The 23,680-nt window shown below is 46.8% G+C and overlaps 1 protein-coding gene across 5 annotated transcripts in view; it reads right to left on the reverse strand.

Moving 5' to 3' along the window:
• Nucleotides 1-3,671: 3,671 nt before the first annotated feature.
• Nucleotides 3,672-23,680, reverse strand: part of LOC126539583 (uncharacterized) — a 31,270-nt gene continuing 11,261 nt past the window's right edge. For 2 of the 5 annotated variants that reach the window (XM_072285641.1, XM_072285640.1), the window contains exons 2-6: nucleotides 20,758-20,898; nucleotides 16,552-16,673; nucleotides 15,762-15,942; nucleotides 11,959-12,084; nucleotides 3,672-4,343 (exon numbers count right to left, since the gene is read on the reverse strand). In XM_072285641.1, coding sequence (XP_072141742.1) covers nucleotides 4,057-4,343; nucleotides 11,959-12,084; nucleotides 15,762-15,891 — 543 coding nt within the window. In that variant the 5' untranslated portion in view covers nucleotides 15,892-15,942; nucleotides 16,552-16,673; nucleotides 20,758-20,898 and the 3' untranslated portion in view covers nucleotides 3,672-4,056. Of the gene's footprint in view, nucleotides 4,344-11,938; nucleotides 12,085-15,761; nucleotides 15,943-16,551; nucleotides 16,674-20,757; nucleotides 20,899-23,680 lie in introns of all 5 variants that reach the window. The other 3 variants (XM_072285639.1, XM_072285642.1, XR_011891255.1) reach the window with 2 other exon arrangements.

Genomic DNA, 23,680 nt, shown 5'->3' on the forward strand with positions numbered 1-23,680 from the left:
GCTTACCGTTTTTTCAATTTTCAGGGGAAAATTATTCTTTGGCTAATCGTTCATTTATCGCGTTAGACGGCTTCTGCGTGTGCCCGGGGACTCGTATATGCGGAGAAACAGCGCCTTAGAGACACTTTATTTTTCGCCGGAAAAATGATATTTTCATGGGCTATAGGCTTAACGTTTTTTCAATATTGAGGGGAAAATTATTCTTTGCCTAATCGTTCATTTATCGCGTTAGACGGCTTCTGCGTGTGCCCGGGGACTCGTATATGCGGAGAACCAGCGCCTTAAAGACACATTATTTTTTGCCGGAAAAATGATATTTTCATGGGCTATAGGCTTACCGTTTTTTCAATTTTCAGGGGAAAATTATTCTTTGCCTAATCGTTCATTTATTGCGTTAGACGGCTTCTGCGTGTGCCCGGGGACTCGTATATTCGAAGAAACAGCGCTTTAGAGACACTTTATTTTTTGCCGGAAAAATGATATTTTCATGGGCTATAGGCTTAGCGTTTTCTCAATTTTCAGGGGAAAATTTTTCTTTGCCTAATCGTTCATTTATCCCGTTAGACGGCTTCTGCGTGTGCCCGGGGACTCGTATATGCGAAGAAACAGCGCCTTAGAGGCACTTTATTTTTTGCCGGAAAAATGATATTTTCATGGGCTATAGGCTTACCGTTTTTTCAATTTTGAGGGGAAAATTATTCTTTGCCTAATCGTCCATTTATCGCGTTAGACGGCTTCTGCGTGTTTCCGGGGACTCGTATATGCGAAGAAACAGCGCCTTAGAGACAATTTATTTTTTGCCGGAAAAATGATATTTTCATGGGCTATAGGCTTACCGTTTCTTCAATTTTGAGGGGAAAATTATTCTTTGCCTAATCGTTCATTTATCGCGTTAGACGGCTTCTGCGTGTGCCCGGGGACTCGTATATGCGGAGAACCAGCGCCTTAGAGACACTTTATATTTTGCCGGAAAAATGATATTTTCATGGGCTATAGGCTTAGCGTTTTTTCAATTTTCAGGGGAAAATTATTCTTTGCCTAATCGTTCATTTATCGCGTTAGACGGCTTCTGCGTGTGCCCGGGGACTCGTATATGCGAAGAAACAGCGCCTTAGAGGCACTTTATTTTTTGCCGGAAAAATGATATTTTCATGGGCTATAGGCTTACCGTTTTTTCAATTTTCAGGGGAAAATTATTCTTTGCCTAATCGTTCATTTATCGCGTTAGACGGCTTCTGCGTGTTTCCGGGGACTCGTATATGCGAAGAAACAGCGCCTTAGAGACAATTTATTTTTCGCCGGAAAAATGATATTTTCATGGGCTATTTTTGAGGGGAAAATTATTCTTTGCCTAATCGTTCATTTATCGCGTTAGACGGCTTCTGCGTGTGCCCGGGGACTCGTATATGCGAAGAAACAGCGCCTTAGAGGCACTTTATTTTTTGCCGGAAAAATGATATTTTCATGGGCTATAGGCTTACCGTTTTTTCAATTTTCAGGGGAAAATTATTCTTTGCCTAATCGTTCATTTATCGCGTTAGACGGCTTCTGCGTGTGCCCGGGGCTCGTATATGCGAAGAAACAGCGCTTTAGAGACACTTTATTTTTCGCCGGAAAAATGATATTTTCATGGGCTATAGGCTTACCGTTTTTTCAATTTTCAGGGGAAAATTATTCTTTGCCTAATCGTTCATTTATCGCGTTAGACGGCTTCTGCGTGTGCCCGGGGACTCGTATATGCGGAGAAACAGCGCCTCAGAGACACTTTATTTTTCGCCGGAAAAATGATATTTTCATGGGCTATAGGCTTAACGTTTTTTCAATATTGAGGGGAAAATTATTCTTTGCCTAATCGTTCATTTATCGCGTTAGACGGCTTCTGCGTGTGCCCGGGGACTCGTATATACGGAGAACCAGCGCCTTAAAGACACTTTATTTTTTGCCGGAAAAATGATATTTTCATGGGCTATAGGCTTAGCGTTTTTTCAATTTTCAGGGGAAAATTATTCTTTGCCTAATCGTTCATTTATCGCGTTAGACGGCTTCTGCGTGTGCCCGGATACTCGTATATGCGAAGAAACAGCGCCTTAGAGGCACTTTATTTTTTGCCGGAAAAATGATATTTTCATGGGCTATAGGCTTACCGTTTTTTCAATTTTCAGGGGAAAATTATTCTTTGCCTAATCGTTCATTTATCGCGTTAGACGGCTTCTGCGTGTTCCCGGGGACTCGTATATGCGAAGAAACAGCGCCTTAGAGACACTTTATTTTTTGCCGGAAAAATGATATTTTCATGGGCTATAGGCTTACCGTTTTTTCAATTTTCGGGGGAAAATTTTTCTTTGCCTAATCGTTCATTTATCGCGTTAGACGGCTTCTGCGTGTGCCCGGGGACTCGTATATGCGGAGAAGCAGCGCCTTAGAGACACTATTTTTTGCCAGAAAAATGATATTTTCATGGGCTATAGGCTTAGCGTTTTCTCAATTTTCAGGGGAAAATTATTCTTTGCCTAATCGTTCATTTATCGCGTTAGACGGCTTCTGCGTGTGCCCGGGGACTCGTATATGCGGAGAACCAGCGCCTTAGAGACACTTTATTTTTTGCCGGAAAAATGATATTTTCATGGGCTATAGGCTTAGCGTTTTTTCAATTTTCAGGGGAAAATTATTCTTTGCCTAATCGTTCATTTATCGCGTTAGACGGCTTCTGCGTGTGCCCGGGGACTCGTATATGCGAAGAAACAGCGCCTTAGAGGCACTTTATTTTTTGCCGGAAAAATGATATTTTCATGGGCTATACGCTTAGCGTTTTTTCAATTTTCAGGAGAAAATTATTCTTTGCCTAATCGTTCATTTATCGCGTTAGACGGCTTCTGCGTGTGCCCAGGGACTCATATATGCGAAGAAACAGCGCCTTTGAGATACTTTATCTTTTGCCGGAAAAATGATATTTTCATGGGCTATAGGCTTAGCGTTTTTTCAATTTTCAGGGGAAAATTTTTCTTTGCCTAATCGTTCATTTATCGCGTTAGACGGCTTCTGCGTGTGCCCGGGTACTCGTATATGCGGAGAACCAGCGCCTTAGAAAAACTTTATTTTTTGCCGGAAAAATGATATTTTCATGGGCTATAGGCTTACCGTTTTTTCAATTTTGAGGGGAAAATTATTCTTTGCCTAATCGCGCCCCTAGACGCATTAAATGTGCTGTGGTGAAGCCAACGTTTCGCCATATTTTGCGTTGCGGTGCAGCCACCACACCTTCCCAGAAGTTTTTGAGCCGTGCCGTACTTTTCTTTGAAATTGCATGTTTTTTTTGGCACCCTCTGTAGTACACGCATATTGTGGTAAATAAATAAAAAAATGTGTACTTACATACATCCTGTACTTACCTATTTATTCTGAAGATCTTCAATGTTTGCATGCAGTGTTTTCAAAGTGTTTATTCCTATATTTTTTTCAGATGCAGTGTTTCAATTGAATTTCAGTCGCTTCGTTCGTGCGAAATCGAAGCTCCTGCCTAAACAGATCTTCGTCAACAACAAGGTGCTCAAACCAGCTGACGCCAGTGAGTGCAGAAGTGTCGGCCTGGACGTGAAAAGTACTGTACATAAATCATAGGGTAAACATTTAAGTTTGAAACAGTGGCGATAGAAAATGGATTGGCACAGAGATGCAGAAGCCATAGCAGGCAATGTCTTTAATGCATAACAGGCGGTGAAGCAATTCAGCACAGATGCCGAATGAGCTAGAGTATAAGAGCGTCTCAATATTGTCTGATGGATACTTATAGCACACTTGCTAGTTGCAGAGCTGTCCAACGAACGCGACAGGCACGTAAACATGTGCGATGTACATGTCCGGTGAGCACGTAGGGTACAATGGGTAGAATGAGCACAGAGGGTCAAGATTTTGGGCAGTGCCGGCATCTGGCAATTGCACAAGGCTGCAATAAGCATGCGCAGTGGGACAGTTCGATGAGCACGCATGGCAAAGCAGAGAACAACATTGTAACTGTCCAAGGAACACCCGGAGTGTAGGCGTTCTGTGGCAAGGCTGCTAGATGTGTGCACAAAGAGCAGCAAGCTTTTTGCGGTAAAGCAGTTCGGTGAACACGTTGGGCACAATCTGTGGCACAGTCGTCCGAGGAACAGGACGAGTGGTAAAGATCAGTGGCAACACTGCCTGGTCAATATAAAATGCACGGCGAGTGAGGTTGAGCAGTCCCACGAAGATACGGAGCACGAGAAAGCAGCTGTAGTAGAACTGTCCTGCCTGGTGAACACGGCACAGTGACACATCGTAGTCGTGCAGCATCCAACGACACCCGGGCATACCACTGGTTCCTGGGTCACAGAATGAGCACACAGCCTGGCTAGTTCACGCTCAGATCACGACTATAAGATACAAGTAAACGTTATCGACCCATTTCGTAGCTCGCAATTTCTGTTAGCAGTAAAGAAACTCAGGAGTGTCACTGCGAGCAACAACTTCATGAGCTATGGAATGCGCTTAGCCTTTACTCCCCCCCCCCTCCCTTTCCCCCCTCGCACTCACCCACTTCCATTAAAAGTTTATCTCTCACAGTATGGCACTGCATCGGAACGTCATATGTAGAGCTGCTCTGCCTTTGGCACGTTCCCAAAAAGGACACTACACTACCTGGGCGGGAGCCGACCTGGCACCCTGCAGGAGTGGCTCGACCCGCCATCGCACATCGGGCCCAAGGACTCACTTCCGCTTTGGCGCGCTTTTCTGGACTTTTTCAGGGAAAAGGAAGGGCCTGGCCGCCTCTTTGCAGAGCCGACCTCGGCACCACTCAACCTCTAGGAAGAAGAGAGCACAGGTCCCCCTCCCCCATAGAGCACCCCTTTTCTGCCGCAAGGCTTCGACTATTAGATGCAGAAATAAAGACGTTAAAGAAAAATCTGAACACTCTATTACTTTTCTGCTCATTTATATGTTTATATACTCGTCAACGAGTAACTACTCAGTCCACTGAATACATATTTATAAATACATTGTTCTTGCTACGCTATGGGATAAACGAGTACGATTAACCTTTCACCATAACCTGTCGCTTTACCGCACAGAGTGCACCAGTACTTGCATATTCGCACGAAAGGCGTTAGAAGGCAATCGGGCTCCCAATGCCTTTTAACAATTTGTCTCTTTCTTTTTTAATGCGAAAATCCGGCGTTGTCGGCGGCGGCGCGAATTGTAAGAACACGTAAAAAATGCTTGAATTGAATTAAAATTCGTCAGGCACGTTTCTGTAAACAAGGAAAATAAATGCCTTCAAAAAGAAATTAGGTAAATTTCAGTTGGGGCGCGAGATGAGCCCGTCACTCCGACGCCACGGTGACCCCATGGTTACGGTTGATTAAAGTTGTGCCTAGTCTGTGGGAATATGGTTATAACGACACGTTTTCAGGACGGGACACAGAAAGAATGCACAGAGGATAGACGCCGAGAAAGAACGCACAGATGACATCGGCGTCTGTCTTTCATGCATTCTTTCTGTGTCCCGTCCTCAGAACTCGCAGATACAACTATGTTCCATCAAGCCAGCAGCCAACTAGCCAATCTAAGTCTCTTAATTGTGCCCAGTGCGTGCGTCACTGCACACGTCACGACACTGCTTCCGTCACTGCATCTCACGTGTCACGTGTTCTTCGGATCGGTGCTGTGGCTGCTGCGATGCCCTTTGAAGCGTCCACCTCAGCGGCAGTTGCGACACGTGGTCGCCCACGGAAGCATGCCTCAGAAGACGAAGCACGGGAAGACGACATAGTCGCAACAGAGCTACGACTAGGCATAAAAATAAGATTCATCGCTCCGCAGCAAAAATTGTCCGAATGCTTCCAGCCTGTGGCGAACGCAAACGCACACGCCCATTCGGCAGAGGCAACTTTAATGCATGTCGAAAACATAGGTCGAAAACATTTCACCTAAGCGATTGTAATACTTTCGCATCCCCACACGTAAGCAGTCATAGGTGTCTTTGTTTAACTTTTTGAAGCTCTATAAACACTTCGCTAATCACACTTAAGTACATTTTGGAGCGCAGCAACGGTTAAACCAACGGTAAACAGTCACTACAACGCCTAAATGAGCGCAGCTTCTTTCGCCCGCCTCCGTGCCACAGCGGCTACGCCGTGCTCTCGCAGACCACAATGTCGCGGGTTCGATTCTGAAGCGCATTGCACATAGGTTCAACATGAAAAAAAAAAGTGTGCCTGGCGTTGCGAGAAAAAAAATTAAATTATAGGGTTTTACGTGCCAAAACCACTTTCTGATTATGAGGCACGCCGTAGTGGAGGACTCCAGAAATTTCGACCACAAGGGGTTCTTTAACGTGCACCTAAATCTAAGTACACGGGTGTTTTCGCATTTCGCCCCCATCGAAATGGCGTTGCGAGAATGCCAAACAGCGTCATGCTGCGAAATCTCAGCCGCAACGTTCCACGACGACACATATGAAAACCAGACGATAATCTTTTTTAAACACAAAACAAAACTACCGTACATATCAGCAATGCTAAAGGCCTTGGCGGCGTTCGCTTTCATGGTTCAAAGGAAACGTTTCTCGCTGGTATTTCGCAGGACCGTGGTTCGAAACCTAGAATGTTCTTATTCTTTTAAATTTCACAGGGTGCATCTGATTAAAAATGCTATCTTATTTTATTGAAAGCCCATTTTCTGTACATAGAGACACGCCTACTGGAGATTTAGTGATACTGTCTGTCTGACACATCGTAACAATCTATGTTTAAAATGACACAAAGGACAAACGTCAAAATAAGTTGACGAATAAAGAATTCGTTAAAAACTATATATCCTTTAAAAAAAATCGCCTAGTAGGTTATTAGAAGAGAAAATGGCGCTCGAAGATTTTTTTTTTCAACATTTGCGCCAAAACCACAGGGCCACCCTTAAGTTTGACGTCACAGATTTCAAAATATTGTTTCGCTATTTGGTCCGTCTTGGCTCACTCAAAGTTGTTAAAGCTTGCTGAGTTCACTCTTTTGCCTTTTTTTTAGAATGCGGTATCATCCATAACTACCGATGGAAATGTAACTAAGCCTGAGCACATACCATTAAACAGTCATGACCACACGGCGAGCTGGCGCGTGCATCCCACCCGTCTTTTGTTTTTTCTGGCTTAGCAGGCTGCCTCTCGCCCAAATAGTGTTTCTTGCTTTTTTACAGCGAAGCTGCCATGTGGCTGGGATCAGGAAAAAAATGTGTCCCCCCCTCCCCCCCTCCCCGACATGTTGATAACAACAAGTCACCATGTAGGCCGATCATGGCGACACTGCATAGAGGGCCCAAGCTCTGTGTCGTGCGCTGTATCTGTGTGGTGCGCTCAGCAGCTTCGCTGGATCCACCTTCACAGGGTGGAACGGCTCACGAATTTTACAGCGAAGCTGTTAAGGGCTAGTTTCCTCACTATCGTGCCCGCGTGTAGAAAAATCTACCAAAGATAATGCAATGCCGGGCCGACACGTGGCGGAGGCGAAGCAGGCGTAATGCGCTCACCATACGTGGGCCGATGCCGAAGATAATGCAATGCCGCGCCGATCCGCGGCGGGGGTGCAGTTCACCATTAAGGGGCTCACATACACAGCTTCGCTGGTCAAACTTCTTGACAGAGTGGAAAGGAACAGAGTTTTTGTCTTCTCTTATTGCCAAAGGGTAATTTAGTAACAGCACAAATTGTTTGTGCGGGACATGGCGTCATTAGTACGGCATCGGGGCACGCTTGCGAGCGTACGTGTGCGCTTCGTTTGCTTCTACGCCATAATGACAGCAATTAATACGCTTTACTTGATCGCCCCAACAGAGTCTTAAGGAATGCCTTAAAGGCCCGATGTCTTAAGGAATGTTTTTTTTCCGGCAAATAAAACGCGAGATGCACCAGTGGCGTTAACGCAGTTTTTGTTTGTTTTTCTTATTATGGTTAAGATTCTGCTCCCATGCCGTAAGAAAAAAAAAAAGAAGTGGCCTTAGCGCAGCGGTTAAGGTGCTACGCTGCTGTGCGCAAGGTCGCGGGTTCGATCCCATCTCCGGAGGCCACGTTTCGATGGAGGCGGAATGCAAGAGCGCTCGTGTGCCACGCATGGCATGAACGTCGACAATGGTAAAAGGTAATCTGGTCACCTCAGCTACGGCGGGCATCATAACCACATGGTGTTTCGGCGCGAAAAATCCTCGGAATTATTGTTATTTTTTTTAAATCTTGCCGGAAGTTGACTTTGCTTGACAACGTCCGTCCACTTAGTTTGCAAATGGCGCTCGAACAGCGGAGGGCGTCGGTCCGCAACCTGGCCTTCAGGGATCTAAGCACTTTTTTGCGTTTGTGTTTGTGTTTTTTGTGTTTGTGTTTGTGTTTTACGAGAAGACAAATCGGCAGCATCAGCGCGAGACGAAACGCGCTTTAGAAAAGCTGCGTATTCCAGCCGGCGTTTGGGTAAGGGCCTGAGCACTAACGACCATGGGCGGAACCAGACGTCGACGGCGAGTACCATTCAATTTTTTTTACCCTTTATTTTTGTGATGCCTCACTTCTTATAATGAAGTCGCTAATCTACTCGACGCAGTAATAAGAACCTGATGCATTCGGCACCTCCCAGTTTTGGGGTGTTTTGTCGTTGCAAACATTCATAAATTTGATGAATGTACTGGGCATGTTTACTCAGTTAAAGTTTGAGGAGTGTTCAAACGTGCCTGGAGTGAAATGGAAGGCAGAAGTGACAGTACGTTACCGCTTAGTGTATTTGTCAACGAACATTTGTTGGCTTACTTATTTTCGTGTTGTTCGGCGACGTCTGCCTCAGATTCGAAACTGCTTATTGTATTTGTCAACAAACAATTGTTGGCTTACTTATTTTCGTGTTGTTCGCCGACGTCTGCCTCAGATTCGTGATAATGATAAAAAATAAACGAACAAATAACGGTTCCTGACAAAATAATTATTACTGGTCAAACTTCACAGAAGTGGTGGAAGTACTAATTCAGGCAATTATTGTTGATACCCCACTGCAATGTGATTCAAAGCAACGGAAGCGTATTCCATGAGTAGAATAACTTGTTAATTTAGCGCAGGGAACGACTAGAGAAACGAAATTTAACTAATAAAGGTTCATTTCATAATGTATGTTACAACTTCAGAGTTAATGTTACCAACGAGTGAAAGCGCCGTCCTCTGCCAGAAATTCTGTGGCTCGCGTCAGCTTCGAGAATGTGCAGGCTTCGCTGTTGCAGTGAACGCGTTCCCGTAGCCAGCGTGAATACACACTGCGGAAAAGTTGCTGGGGCATGTCGTCGCGTATCTTAAAGTCCGCATTTCGCGAGGCATTGCAAGACGCAATGCTTTTAATAAACTGTTACACTTTAAGCACTGGCCTATATTTATTGTGAATTTACAACTTCCCCTTACAGCCGCTTAAACAGCAATTATATGTTCAGTAAATTAAAATTTGCTAATTAGTTTTTACTCCCTAAAAACGTATTATATACAAGCAATGTGTTGCCGTTTAATTAACCTCATAGTGCCGAAACACATATTAAGGAAAATAAAAGCAACTTTTTTTTCTGGCCATGGAGGGTACAGTAAAAAAAAAAAAGACCGATTAAATTGTTTCAGTAAATGTTTTAGTAATAATTTATTGAGTAATTATTGTTTTACACTATCCACGACTGGAACGTAGCTCCAGCGTATTAAAGACGCTAGTATAGGCGATAGGTCAGGTTCATATGCTTGAATTTGATTTTTGAGCTCTGCAACTCAGCGTCTAGTATATACGAAGGATACGTTGGGCGTTACAGGGTTAATTGAGGCTCATCTTTACGAGATAACTGCACAGTCACGACTCGCGAGCTACGACACGCACAACTGCGGGGCACATCGGCACGATTGATGATGAAAGTTTACCGAGCGAATTGCGTCAGACCGATATAAAGTTGACCGCGGCTGACTCGCAAGCCCAGGCCGCGAGCACGCCTTCCTTTTTAATTCTTTCGTCAACTCGAAGCGCGGGAACGCTGTAAGTTCGAGCGCGCTCTTCAGACGACGCTGACGGAAAGAATCACGTAACCAGGCTTAACCTCGTTGTCTTCGAGAAAGTTCGAGAACTATACAGTAGCCACTCCCGAAGCGCGACGGGGGCAGTGAAAATCGCGATCGACTTGGTATTGTGGCGGCAGGAAAATTTGCTCCTTTCGGACGCCTTGCTTCCCAGTGTGGACTATAGGCCGTAAAAGACGGCATTGCAGAAACGTTTCAGTGAATGCTCTTAAGACCAACCAGCCTGCAAGGGCATCCACGGAGACGTCGCGAGATGCGCAACTCGGAGGTGATGCGTTTTTATTCTTCGAGCGTGCCTCTTAAAACGCTGAAGAAATATGGTGCTTCGAGAAATCTGCTCGAATAAGGACTGAACTTCGCTGCAGTTGTCCGACGGATTTAACGTCTAGTAATGTTGGTGTAATTGGTGGGTGGTTTTAAATGTGTACAGAGACTCATTCATTCATAGCACGAGCAGCTCGCTAGGGTAAAACGAACATCCTGATCAAGCGTTCCCGCTCAGGAAGGGCAACCCGCGCGATCTTACAAACCTGTATGACCGCGCTTCAACCTGAGCGCACAGCAACACAGGCGTTAGCAAGATGAAAAATATTGAAAGCACTTTCAAAGCTTTATTTTGCTAGCATATTAGAGCGCACGTATTGTTCGTTCACGTAATTATGCCAGCAGTCGCTGTAGAGGCTAGCTAGTCACATATATTCGGAGTGCAGCATCTTGCAGAGAGCGTAGACAGCAGGCAGTACTGTCCGTTTGTCTCGCTTCCAGCTGCATTCCACTTTCCTTTGTATAGTAACATTCATGGGCACCTAAAAGGCGTTAAGAGTAGCTTATAACTTAGTTCACTCTTGCAGCAAAAGTAGAGCGTCATATGTGCGACATTAAAAGCTTTCACGCCAGATCTTCAGTCGGTGTCGTCGAACTTTTTTGGCTTCCCGGCCTGTAAACTATACTGACTTAAAAATGTCAAGACGCGTACAAAGTTTGCGTAAGAGCTGGTTTCTTGAATTCATCGTGTTTCGGGCATCTTAATAAGGACGTTGGTATACATTTAACTAAATATACTGCGAGCACGTAATGAAATATACAAATAAGGCCTATGTATTTAGTTCTGCTAGTCATCACAAGGTAAAGCGCACGCTCAAGGAACACACGTGGCAAAAAATTGTTCTCCCTCCCTCTATCTTTCTATTGCAATTTCTTACTCAAAACGACAGGTGTGCTGGCTTGGGAGGCTGCCATCGGTCAAATCAGCGTCTTCATTGCTTTGGCACCGCTTCATTTCGGCAATTTCTGTGCACTGGACGTTGCGCGTGCGCTGATATCGCGGCTTACCTTGGCTGCCGTTTTACCATATGTCGGTGCATGTGGTTGCGTGCAGGAACGATCACCTGATCTCGTGAATACTTTCAGCTTGTGGCTTTGAACTACGATTCACGTCGCTTTTTAGAAGGCGCCACAGTGTGACTGAAAGTATGCTGGCTGCTCTTTTTTGCACGACATTCCAGGGGCTCGTGATTCGAACAACGCGGGGACGGACAGCCGTATCAAGCTACGTTTCCCAGCAGACGAGGTGAAACCAATTCTCGCAACTCTTGAAATAATTCCACATAGTCATTTTCACGCAACAGCCATGCGAAGTGCCTCACACCCTTTTTTGCTGTAAAACGCTTTCTTTTGCCTGCTCGCGAAGTGGGCGCGTGGAGACGACTACAAACTTATACGTATCCGCACCCGGTTATGGCGAACCACATGTTCCCCGAGGCCAGGAGCGATAGGTGTAATCTTTGTGGGGAGAGAGGGACCTACGACCACATAATATGGGAATGTCCGTACTCTCCTGGGGGAACGCACAAAATAGGTAGTAGAGACACCTGGGAGACCCTGCTGCGCAGCTCGGACTCTGAGCTCCAGCTCCGGATCGTCCAACTGGCTGAAGAGGCTGCTGGGACCCAAGACCTCCCAGCCTGCATCTGAGGCGGCGGCACTCGCTCCCTGACCTGCGTGTCGGGGGGTGGGTAGATCACGTTATCCGTTGGACAATAAAGTTTATTCCATCCATGCATTCAGATTGCTTTCCTATTTTCTATCTTCATTACAAATCCGAGCATTCTGTACTACGATCATACATACATAAGACAGCTTCCTACAACTCAAACAGAAAATTGCTACAGAGGCCATGTTTGTTTGCTGTGGACAACACAGCTCTACCAAAGTAATTCCTGTCGCAAGAGTTATTCGTGAATAATAAAAGGAATATAAGCAGCTGCAGATTCACATTTTTCGCATACCAGTAAAAATATTTTCATCTTTTATTCCATACAACGGGTATACTTCCTAGTCCAAAAAACATGCTATATCTAGTAAATTTTCTGCATAGCTGTCCTTGTGCTAGTGTGCCGATAAATATTTAGCAAATTGTATTGAAAATGTCTATAGTGTTTTTCATATTTGGTATCCTTTCGCGATACAACATGTAAACCCACCAGAGCTTCCTTCAGATCTGTAATAATACGAACGAGGCATCATTCCGAAACTCCTCAGGAACATATTACAGATATTTCTTAAAATTTGTAATGCACTTTGTTCTATCATTATATATCTAAGCATAAATGGCACATTTCTAAGACAACAACAACAAATAGCACCTCTTTTTTTTTTTTGGTCGAGAAAAAGTAAATGTAGGAGAAGCATGTGTCATTCGGCGGTTCATCGTCAGTTGAGGTTTGGTAACGACAGAGTGATGCACAAAGGTATTATTTCGGCGCATGAAGAAATTTTTTTAAACGTAACTCAAGTATGCTGGATTCAGTACACCACGGCAACTTACTCAGAGCAGTTCTCTTTTGAATGATTTTCAAGACCTTCCTTTAATACGACGAACGTACATCATGCTCTGTATTTAACAGAGTCCATAGACTCAGTCCCGTGCCACCTGTTTGAAGCATACGACAAATGCCAGGGCTATGTTGCGAGTTTAAATCATGCGCTGGAGGTCATACGTCATGAGAATTCCAATGTCGACACAATAAGTAGGCAAAAGCATTTCAGATTCTCTAGAACACTCGTTCCTGGCACAACATGCTTTCTTTGCTTATTAAGATTATTCATACCTTTGCCGGAAGGAGGCTCCCCTCCCCCCCACACACAAACACACACTTTTGCCATATAATGAACACACTGAAGTCAAGAGTGTCGAGCAACATTAGTAATTAGACAACTTTATCGAACTAAGCTGAAGAAGATTCTCGCATCCCAAGATCCTGGTATAGCACCTATGTAATAATTTCGAAAGGGATGGGTGCAAGTTTACGAGCAATGGTTTGCACAAAGACAATAGGCTGCAGAATGTTTGTGCAAATATTGAAACATGCCAAAATATTTTGTAAAGAATGGCTAATTAGTGGCCGCCCTAAGAACCATCGGAATCACAAAAAGAATAATATATCAGTAAAATATATATTTCCTAATTTTCAAGCTTCTGGAGCTTTCTTATTGCAGTGGACTTTCTATCACACTGCTTCTTGAGATCCAGATTGATATAATTGATGGGCAGCATTAGCCACGCACAGCAGAACTGCTTCAGTAGGTCTATGTGACTATTATTGGGGCCAAGTATTTCTTATAGTAGACTGGTGTTTAGCTTATATTTCAGTACAGTGATCACACCGCACAAGTCCGCGACCACCCCAACGTGCTCCAGAAAACATTTCTCCACGTCCTTCCCTTCCTATATTGCGATAATGGAGTGCCGCCTGGCTCAGCAAGAGTTGGTAGAACTCTGGGCTCACATGACGCATTAACTTCTCTGGTGCTTCCTCCCCTGGTAATCTTACGGCAACTATTTAACTTCGCTGACTTGCGTTAACTTTCTGATGAAGAAATTGCGGCCACTGACCAAGTCAAGGTGAAAAAACACACAGAGACGTTTCGGGACCCGTACGGGTTCCTTGGTCACACTGGTTCGTCTGGTCAGTGTGACCAAGGAACCCGTACGGGTCCCGAAACGTCTCTGTGTGTTTTTTCACCTTGACTTGGTCAGTGGCCGCAATTTCTTCATCATCATGTTACCTGACCAGACGAACTTTCGTCGAACTCTTGACTGCGTTAACTTTCTGTATCATTCCTCAGCTGACTGATGATGCGTGCGGTTCCTGGTGAGTATATCTTCCGCTTTTGGTCTTGCTGCGGCGGTGTAGAATATGTGAAGCTAGACACATCATTACAGCATCTTCTTGGGCTAGGTGGCAAATTTCTGCCAAAGTTGCATGTTGTGTAAAGGTGCACTACCCACAGGCACACAGGACAAGAGCAATGTCCTGCCTATGCTTGAGTGTTATGTTCCATTGTAAAGCGAATTCCGTTCGCGACAAATGTGTGTCGTATCACATCATTTCACATTTATAGAAACACGACATGAAAAGCCCGTTTATTGTCTAATTTCTAGTGCAGGTGACAAAAAGAAACTGTTTTCGTAAAACAGTACTTTCTATCCACGTAGGTCCGTTCCGACTGTATTTCATTGTAGGATTTCACATAGACATTAGGCTTCAAATTACAATAAAACAACGTTGCAAGTTCTAGCGCTGCGACACGTCTATATTGACACGTGTACTTATCGTTATCGGGCGACCACGTTTCGCCGCTTAACAACTGTAATCGCACAGCGACGGACGCGCCTGCATGTATCCGACGTTTCTGGAAAGTTATCGATGCTTCTACCCGGCTGTCTGTTGTCGCCGAACCTTGTGTTATCTGATTCCATCGCGTAACGCGAATGGTGTAGAACTTTGTGGAAGGCACGCGGGTCCAAACGATTAGTCTGGAACATTCGACGACTGCTCTATAAAAGCCGACGCGCTTGACCCGCTGATCAGATTTTCGACGATCGCCGACTGTGTTCGCCGCTTTCGTTGTGCTATAAGTGTAGCCTGTTTTGTGGGCACAGGTTCGCCCAATAAAATCTAGTTTTGCCTTTCACAGTATTGCCACTGTGTTCTTAACGTCACCACCACGTGACAATATTCATATATAGCTGGTTGCTGATTTCCAGCATTGCTGGTTTCTCAATAGCTGGCTGAGAATGCTAGGCATCAGGTTTTTAGAGCAAGTTTTCTGGATCGACGGAACTTTTTTATTTCTCTTGTTAAGGATTAAGTAATGAGCATTTTATTTACTTTGGCTTCATCTTTATGCGATATTCCCATAAGAGGAAAACAAACTTCCTCTAGTTTAAAGCTTGGCCAGTTGAGCATTGGAATATCAGCTCCGGAAGTATTTCTGCTATAAAACGGAAAAACCAAACTTAGGGAGAAGACGCCAGCGCACGGCAAGAAGTGGCTTTACCGTATTCTATGCTGTAGGGCCAAGCGCGGCGCGACTTTTTTACGAACGTCAGTTCGCTCTCTGTTAGCGAAAACTGCTCGGCTTTTCAGTTTACCCTGTAATCGCGAACATCGAGCACCGCAGATGAGCAAGCGATAAAGACAAACAAGCACGTGGTTTTTAGCGCACGCCGAGTAAATTTCTCTGCGTGACATCACATGGTACCCGGCGCCGTAGCAAACGACCTGGGAAAGACAGCGCTCGTCGTGCTCATGGCACTTACACCGTGCCCTTTCAAGCGGTTAACTAAAGAAACAGAGATTCGCAACCACTAGTAACTTGTTTTCCTTACCTTCATCCATCGGAGACCGCTGTTCCACTGCAACAGTTGGCAAAGACAAACGGGAAAGACAGGATCGACGTAGTCCCTTTCTGGGAAGTGGTCCGAGCACAAGCCGTAGCCGTTGTGGATCTGCTGCCATGTCAGCCCCGCCAGGGCTCCCGAATTAGCGTAATTTTGTCATATGTCACATCTGAAAACAGCAAAATTCCTCGTGGTAATGATTGAACAACACGTAAACACTAAACCGAAGTTGAGAGTACGAAGAGTCGACAAAAAAATTTATTTCCAGGCACAGGATGAAAAATGAAACGCACCTCGGTGGTCGCGCAGGTAACTCGAACTTCTTGTAATTCAAAACGCAAGCGGTGACTGCTACGTAACTTTATAATTTTTTTGCCTCTGTCGTGTTCGCGAACATTCAAAGGTGGTAATGTCACAACAAAATAACTGGTGCCCGGATTTCTTCCCAGCGTTATCATTTTGTGCGACAAGCTTGCATTCAAAAAACCTGGGCAAATAAGAATTACAAGTTTTCTACTATTGAAGGCCAACTGCTAACAGATATCGTAGCGAAATTTCCGTCTGCGCGTCAGCTAGAATCAATCGGCCTATGTGCAGCTGCCAACAAGTGGCTTCAGTTTCTTATAAAACCGCAGAAATATGCGCCGCGCCAAACCAAAAAACAAAAAAGCTATTCATTTGAAAACAACCGCGGTAGATATTTCGTTTTGTCCTACAGCTGTTTCGATGAGTATAGCGTTAGTTTCATCATAACGACTGCAAAAGAAAGTGTGCTTACCCCTCGTCCGCTGAGACACGGAAAAATTTCCACCTGCTGTTCCTCCCCGAGACGCCACACCACACAGCCAAGCAGCACGCCTTGTGCCCATTCTTCAGTTCTTCCAACAATGCCGGAACGTTCTCGGGAACAGAGAGGTAAAACATGTAAAATCAAGTAACGAGTTGCACTTGGCAGATAAGTAGAAAGAATCGGTTGAAATTTCACCAGTCTGCCAGGAAATGCAAGGCGTATTAAAACCACCAAATGGGCCGACATAACGTTGTCAATACTGGCTAGAGTAGTTACGTAATCTCAATAATAATATCCATATATATATATATATATATATATATAATACACATTGTTACGGTGAAGGGAAGGAAGAAGTTGATTTAGACTAGAGGAAGACGAAGTCTGACAGTTGCCTGAACGCCATATACACCAGTTGTAGATATACTATATTTTACACTCGTGGGCCTGCTTTCTTCCTGCAACATTTTGGTGGAAGGTGCGCGGTACAATCACGGAACTTCACAGCGGATGTCATCTACCTGCCGCCACAATGGCAAATCAACCGACACAAGCGACAACACCTAAGCAGCCGTTGCCAACGGTCATCTTCACTGATCCGCGGGACCCGGGGACATGTTGTGGCACGGACAACGCCGACGTCGAGGACTGGCTTACGATGTACGAGCGAGTGTGCGACAAGAACAGGTCTGATCCAAAAATAATGCTAGCAAACGTGATATCTTACCTGAGAGGAACTGGGAAGCAATGGTACGACGCACATGAAGCTGACCTAACGAGCTGGGATGTCTGCAAAGAAAAAAATGCGAGACCTGCTTGGCAGACCTGTCGGTCATCAGCTGGCAGCAAAAAAAGAACTTGCGTGCCGCGCTCAGACGTCCACAGAATCCTATGTCGTGTAGATACAGGATGTGCTGGCCCTCTGTCGCAAGGCTGATAACAGCATGACCGAGGCAGAGAAGATTGGTCACATACTGAAAGGTATTGCAGACGATGCCTTCAATCTCCTTATGTGTAACGATTGTGCCACTGTGGATGCAAATATAAAGGAGTGCCGGCGCTTCGAACAAGCGAAGGGCCGCCGGGTTGCTCAAACTTTCGACCGATTGCCCAATACCGCCGCGACATCTTGCGGAGACCCGCCGCGGTTCGTTCAGCCGACAGGACCGGAAGATATAACGCGCATCGTTCGCCGTGAGCTTGAGGCCATGGCTCCGGCTCCAGTCCGTTCCGACTGTCGGGAAAGCGTGCCCGCTATCTCCCTTATACAAGCGGTCGTTCGGGAGGAAATGGCAATTTTGGGCATTCCATCTCTCTGCTCGGTCCGCCATACGAACACCTACCAGATTTCTCCGGCCGCTCGCTCCCAGACGCAAAGCTTTCCGCCACTCCGTCGCAACCCAGCTGACTGGCGCACAGCGGATGATAAACCCATCTGTTTTAATTGTTCCGGTATTGGACACATCGCCCGTCATTGCCGCAAACACTGTTCGTTGCCTCCTCGGTGGTCGTCTCCGAGGCACTACCGCCAAGTGCCAGACAATCGTACTTTCTCGCCCTATACGCCGACTAGGAACATCAACGACGACAGTGCTCCACCAAGATCCAGCCGCTCCCCATCTCCGAAAGGCCGTAGGTTCTATTCACCTCTCGTTCACCGCTGTTCTTTCCCTTCTGCAACCGGTCGCTTCGCTTCATGAAACTAGGCGGTGCAGCTCCCGGAGGTGAAGCTGCAACTCCTACCCGGCACACAAATCCTCTGATGACCCTGCCTACCTGTGGAAACCTACTGGACATTGAAGTTGATGGCGTTCCTGTTAGATCTATCGTTGATACAGGAGCGCAGCTTTCAGTTATGAGCGCTGCTCTCTGCCGAAGGCTCAGAAAGGTTCTGACACCCGCCGTACCGTGCACTGTGCGAGTCGCCGATGGGAGTACTTCCCCTGTCCTTGGAATGTGCACAGCACGTGTGACCATTGGGGGCCATTATAGCGTTGTTCTATTTATCGTCCTTGAACACTGTCCGCACGACCTGATTTTCGGCCTCGACTTCCTTTCAAAACACTCTGCCCAAATTGACTGCTCCGCAGGTGTTGTCCAGTTGGATCTACCGCTTCCTGCCGACGCAACCACTTGCGCTTCACACCGCGTAAATTATGGGGTTTTACGTGCCAGAACCACTTTCTGATTATGAGGCACGCTGTAGTGGGGGACTCCGGAATTTTCGTCCATCTGGGGTTCTTTAACGTGCACCTAAATCTAGGTACACGGGTGTTTTCGCATTTCGCCCCCATCGAAATGCGGCCGCCGTGGCCGGGTTCGATCCTGCGACCTCGTGCTCAGCAGCCGAACACCATAGCCACTGAGCAACCACGGCGGGTCTTCACATCGCTTATCTTCTGCTGAGTCTACAAGGTTGTCGCCACAGGCGGCTACAAATGTCCTCCTGATGCCCTGTCCTCCCGTACATGGCGAGTACGTCGTGTCGCCGCTTACTGACGTGGTTTTGTCGCGCAATATTGCCCTACCGAGCACCCTAATCCAGATCAACGAAAACTGCGCTCGCGTGCCCATCCTCAATTTTGGATTTTCGTCGCATGTGCTGCCACACGGTATCGCCATATTATTGCTGTCCGTTCAACAGAGATCGAATTTGCCCACCGATTTGGCAGATTCATTAGTAACGCCAACATGTTAATTATTGCTAAGTTTTCACATTTCGAAGTGAAAGAATAAATTATTTCACGTTGGGGGAAACCGAAGAGCACTGGATATCGACTTTGAGAAGGTTACTGCATGCCATAACACGCTAAAAGCTAGAAGACGTTTGGTAGAATTCACCCATACACAACAGAAGCCGTTCAGGCTGAGACCCGACAAACTAGCTGTTGATGAGAAAACTTAAGCGTTTGATCGCTAACACCCAAAAGGCTGCCTCTCGCTCGTTAGATGCCTAGGCCCCAGCAATAGTAACTCCAAGAAGAAGTCATTTTCGTATGTCTTCCCTAGCCTTAGAAGCATCGTACCGATGCTTGATGCTCTCAGTAATCCTGGCAACACAACAGTGCGTCAACTAGTCATAATTACTGAAACGTGGCTTAACTCTGCAAGAGAGGACTGTGAAATTCCTATCTCTCTCCCCCCCCCCCCCCCTTATTTTAATTTCTTCGGGCATCATCGAACTAACAAACGTGGTGGTCGCGTATTCACTGGCGCACAAAAAGAAAATTTCAGCAGCATATTTTGTTTGGTGGCAGTAAAGGACGCATAGTGGGCGATGTGTCAGCAAAGTTGAAAGTGGTTGGGTTTATTGAGGCTTTTGCAATAAATTACGTATCTACAAGCTCCGGAACGTTAAGAGTGTTTTACGAGTGGTTTAGAATGGATCCCGTTTCTCTGGCTGGACAAAAATAATTGCTACCCTGTAGAGCAATTGGCGAAACCGGATGGAAGGTTATGGCAAAAATGTGTGCAAAGGTAAATGCGTTTGGAATAAATACTGCCCTTGCAGTAAGTTTAGGCAAGGGTTCGAAAGTGTCATAGTGCCGTTATCAGCTAAGCTACTCAATAACCCGAGATAACGATCTGAGATCAAGTATGTTTGCTTGAAAGGGGGGTCACGTTCAGTGCAATGTATGAGGAAAAATTAAGATTAATTGCCAGATTAGAAGCGTTTTAAACAAATAATGTACCATGCTATTTCTGAATATTGCGTTATACGAGATTTGTAGTAGGTTTGCCCGGTGTCCTCAATTAAATAAAAGTAGCATCTCTATCTTTTTAAACTTAGACTGTTTATAAGTAGTGTGTAAACGAAATTCAATGTGTGTGGAAAAAAAAAACCTGCCTTACGAGTAAATTACGTATACAGGTTATTGCGGAGCGTAATGAGTGTTTCAGGAACAACGCAGAATTCATAACCTGGTGTTTTGGGGCAACTGTAAACGCCAACAAGATCACATTTGGTGGAAATCGGGGACCATTATGTCCAGTACTCTCGCAAAGTAAAATGCGTGTAGGTGAATTAATTCGTAACATTTCTTTACCAAGTGGCCGAAGACGTTATGGGTTTGAATATGTTGTTATTGCAATTGTGAAAGAAACTGCTTGGCTAGATTAGTTGCGATTCTGCAAGGCCACACAAGTCTGCAGCATTTTTTTAAAGGTGAATGCGTGTAGCTAGCACCGATTTACCTTATTAGCAGCCAGCTCGTTCTCGAACGTCCACTCTTGCATGCTGATGTACATTACGAACCTCGTCAGGAATTATGGCATTGTGCTTGGACGACGTGTATAGCCGGCACTGCTCGCCGGAAGGTTCTCGTCCCTGCTGAGCTGGGACAAAGGAAGAAGGTCGTCGCCACGGTGTTCTGAACATGCTTTGTCACTCTGATCGCGTGCCTCCAATGACGCTGTACCCAAACATTATTGTTTAGCTTACAATCACATTATACGCGCAAGTCAGTTGCCTGCGCTAAGTAGTTTGTCAACAATACTAACTAATTTGCGTCCATCGTTCAAAACAAAAGAAAAAACAACAGAAGAACTTCTTGTTGGGCGAGTTGGTGCATATTGACACGTGTACTTATCTTTATCGGGCAACCACGTTTCGCCGCTTAACAACTGTAATCGCACAGCGAGGGACGCGCCTGCATGTATCCGACGTTTCTGGAAAGTTATCGACGCTTCTATCCGCGTGTCTGATGTCGCCGAACCTTGTGTGATCAGATTTCCGACGATCGCCGACCGTGTTCGCCGCTATCGTTGTGCTATAAGTGTAGCCTGTTTTTGTGGGCACAGGTTCGCCCAATAAAAGCTAGTTTTGTATTCCACCGCATTGCTTCTTTCTTCACCGTCACTACCACGTGACATCTGGTGGAGGTGCTTTTCGTCCATGTACAGGACGCCCCCGACAAGCCGTGATCCCAGCCCAGACCACAAACAGAACACCAACGTAGTCCCGGACCACCGAGCAAGCCGCCGTCTTCAACAGCTGCCCCCGGAGCACGGACTTCTACCTGAGAAGACCAAGAAGATTGTGGCCAAGGCAACCGCAATGGCAGCCCCGGCGTCCCCCATCGTGCTGCAGCAGCCCAGGGAACCACCAACGTTCCGCGGTTCCACATTTGAGGACCCGGAAACCTGGCTGGAAACGTATGAGAGGGTCGCTACGTTTAACAACTGGGCAAGCGACGACAAGCTACGACATGTCTATTTCGCATTGGAGGACGCCGCCAAGACGTGGTTCGAGAATCGAGAAGCCACCTTGACGACGTGGGACCTCTTCCGAAGCGGCTTCCTGCAAACATTTCAAAGCGTCGTGCGAAAAGAGCGAGCCCAAGCTCTACTGGAGACAAGAGCACAGCTGCCGAATGAGACGATCACGATTTTCACTGAGGAAATGAGCCGTCTGTTCCGCCACGCCGACCCAGAAATGTCCGAGGAGAAGAAAGTACGTCTACTGATGCGTGGTGTAAAGGAGGAACTTTTCGCCGGTATGGCAAGAAGCCCACCGAAGACCGTCGACGAGTTTCTTCGTGAGGCGACGAGCATCGAGAAGACACTGGAATTGCGGAACCGGCAATTTGACCGACGCACCAAGCCAACAAGCTACTCCGGAATTCAATCACTGGCCACGGACGATTTATGCGAGACCATCAGGGCCATCGTGCGCGAAGAACTGCGCAAGGTCTTGCCATCGTCGCAGCCTCAAGTGGCCTCGATCGCCGACATCGTGAAAGAAGAGGTGCACCGATCGCTAGGAGTTCCTGAGGTGCAACCACAATTACCGCAGCCCCAGCCAGAAGCGATGACTTACGCCGCCGTCGCACGCCGTCAAGCTCCCCCTCCGCGACAACGCCAGGGCCCTGTAACGCCACAATTCCGTCGTCCACCGCCGCCGCCACCGGCACGCCCACCCGTCGCCCAGCGCACTTACGCGAGGAAGACGGACATTTGGCGCGCCCCCGACCACCGCCCGCTCTGCTACCACTGCGGCGAAGCCGGCCACGTGTACCGCCGATGCCCATACCGCGACCTGGGATTGCGAGGCTTCGCCGTGAACGCACAGCGCCCGAGGGAAGGTGAACGCCCTCGTGACATCGCCGACTACCTCGCCGCTACTCAGTGGAGCCCTCGACGACCGTCCCGTTCGCCGTCACCAGGCCGCTACCTGTCGCCGCAGCACCGACCATACACCGGCCCAGCCCGGGGCCGCTCTGCGAGCCCATATCCGGAAAACTAAAAGCAGCAACCGATGGAGGTGCGGTTGCTGTTCGTCGAACTGACGAAGATCCTCCGCCGCCGACGAAGACGACGAAGAAACCATCTCGACGACCTAATGACGACACGCCGCCGTCCCGACGAAGTCAGGAAGCCAAGACTACACCGACGAAAGACGACTTGACGAAGCGACGTTCCAGCTTCAGTTCAACACGACGCAGCCGTGATCCGACGCCAAGACCCAACTGCAACGCCAGACAAAGAACCACCGACCTCGACGTGCTTCTCGACGGACACGCGGTTACCGCCTTAGTGGACACAGGGGCTGATTACTCCGTCATGAGTGGACACATCGCCGCCCAGTTGAAGAAGGTTAAGACTGCATGGGAAGGCCCTCAGATTCGCACCGCAGGAGGACACCTCATCACGCCGACTGGAATCTGCACGGCAAGAATAACCATTCATGACCGGACTTACCCTGCCACTTTCGTTATCCTGCAACAGTGTTCACGAGACGTCATTCTCGGTATGGACTTCCTGAACCAACACGACGCAATCATCGACCTGAAGTCACAGTCAATAACGCTGTCGGAAGATAAAGCGATACCGCCGGAGAGCCCTCGTAGTCACCACGCCTTGAGTGTGCTCGAAGATCAAGTGAGCATCCCGCCTCGCTCCAGCATTGTTATTTTGGTCGGCACCGAAACACCCGCTGACGTAGAAGGCGTCATCGAAGGCGACCAACGTGTACTGCTCGACCGTGAGATTTGCGTCGCAAGAGGGATCGCTCGACTGCACGGAGGAAACACGAAAGTGTTGCTGACAAACTTCAGCAAGGAGTTCAAGCACATCAACAAGGGCACGACGATCGCATACATCGAGGAAATTGTGGAAA

The sequence above is a fragment of the Dermacentor andersoni genome, chromosome 11 (genome assembly GCF_023375885.2).
Source record: "Dermacentor andersoni chromosome 11, qqDerAnde1_hic_scaffold, whole genome shotgun sequence".
Taxonomy (NCBI): Eukaryota; Metazoa; Arthropoda; class Arachnida; order Ixodida; family Ixodidae; genus Dermacentor; species Dermacentor andersoni.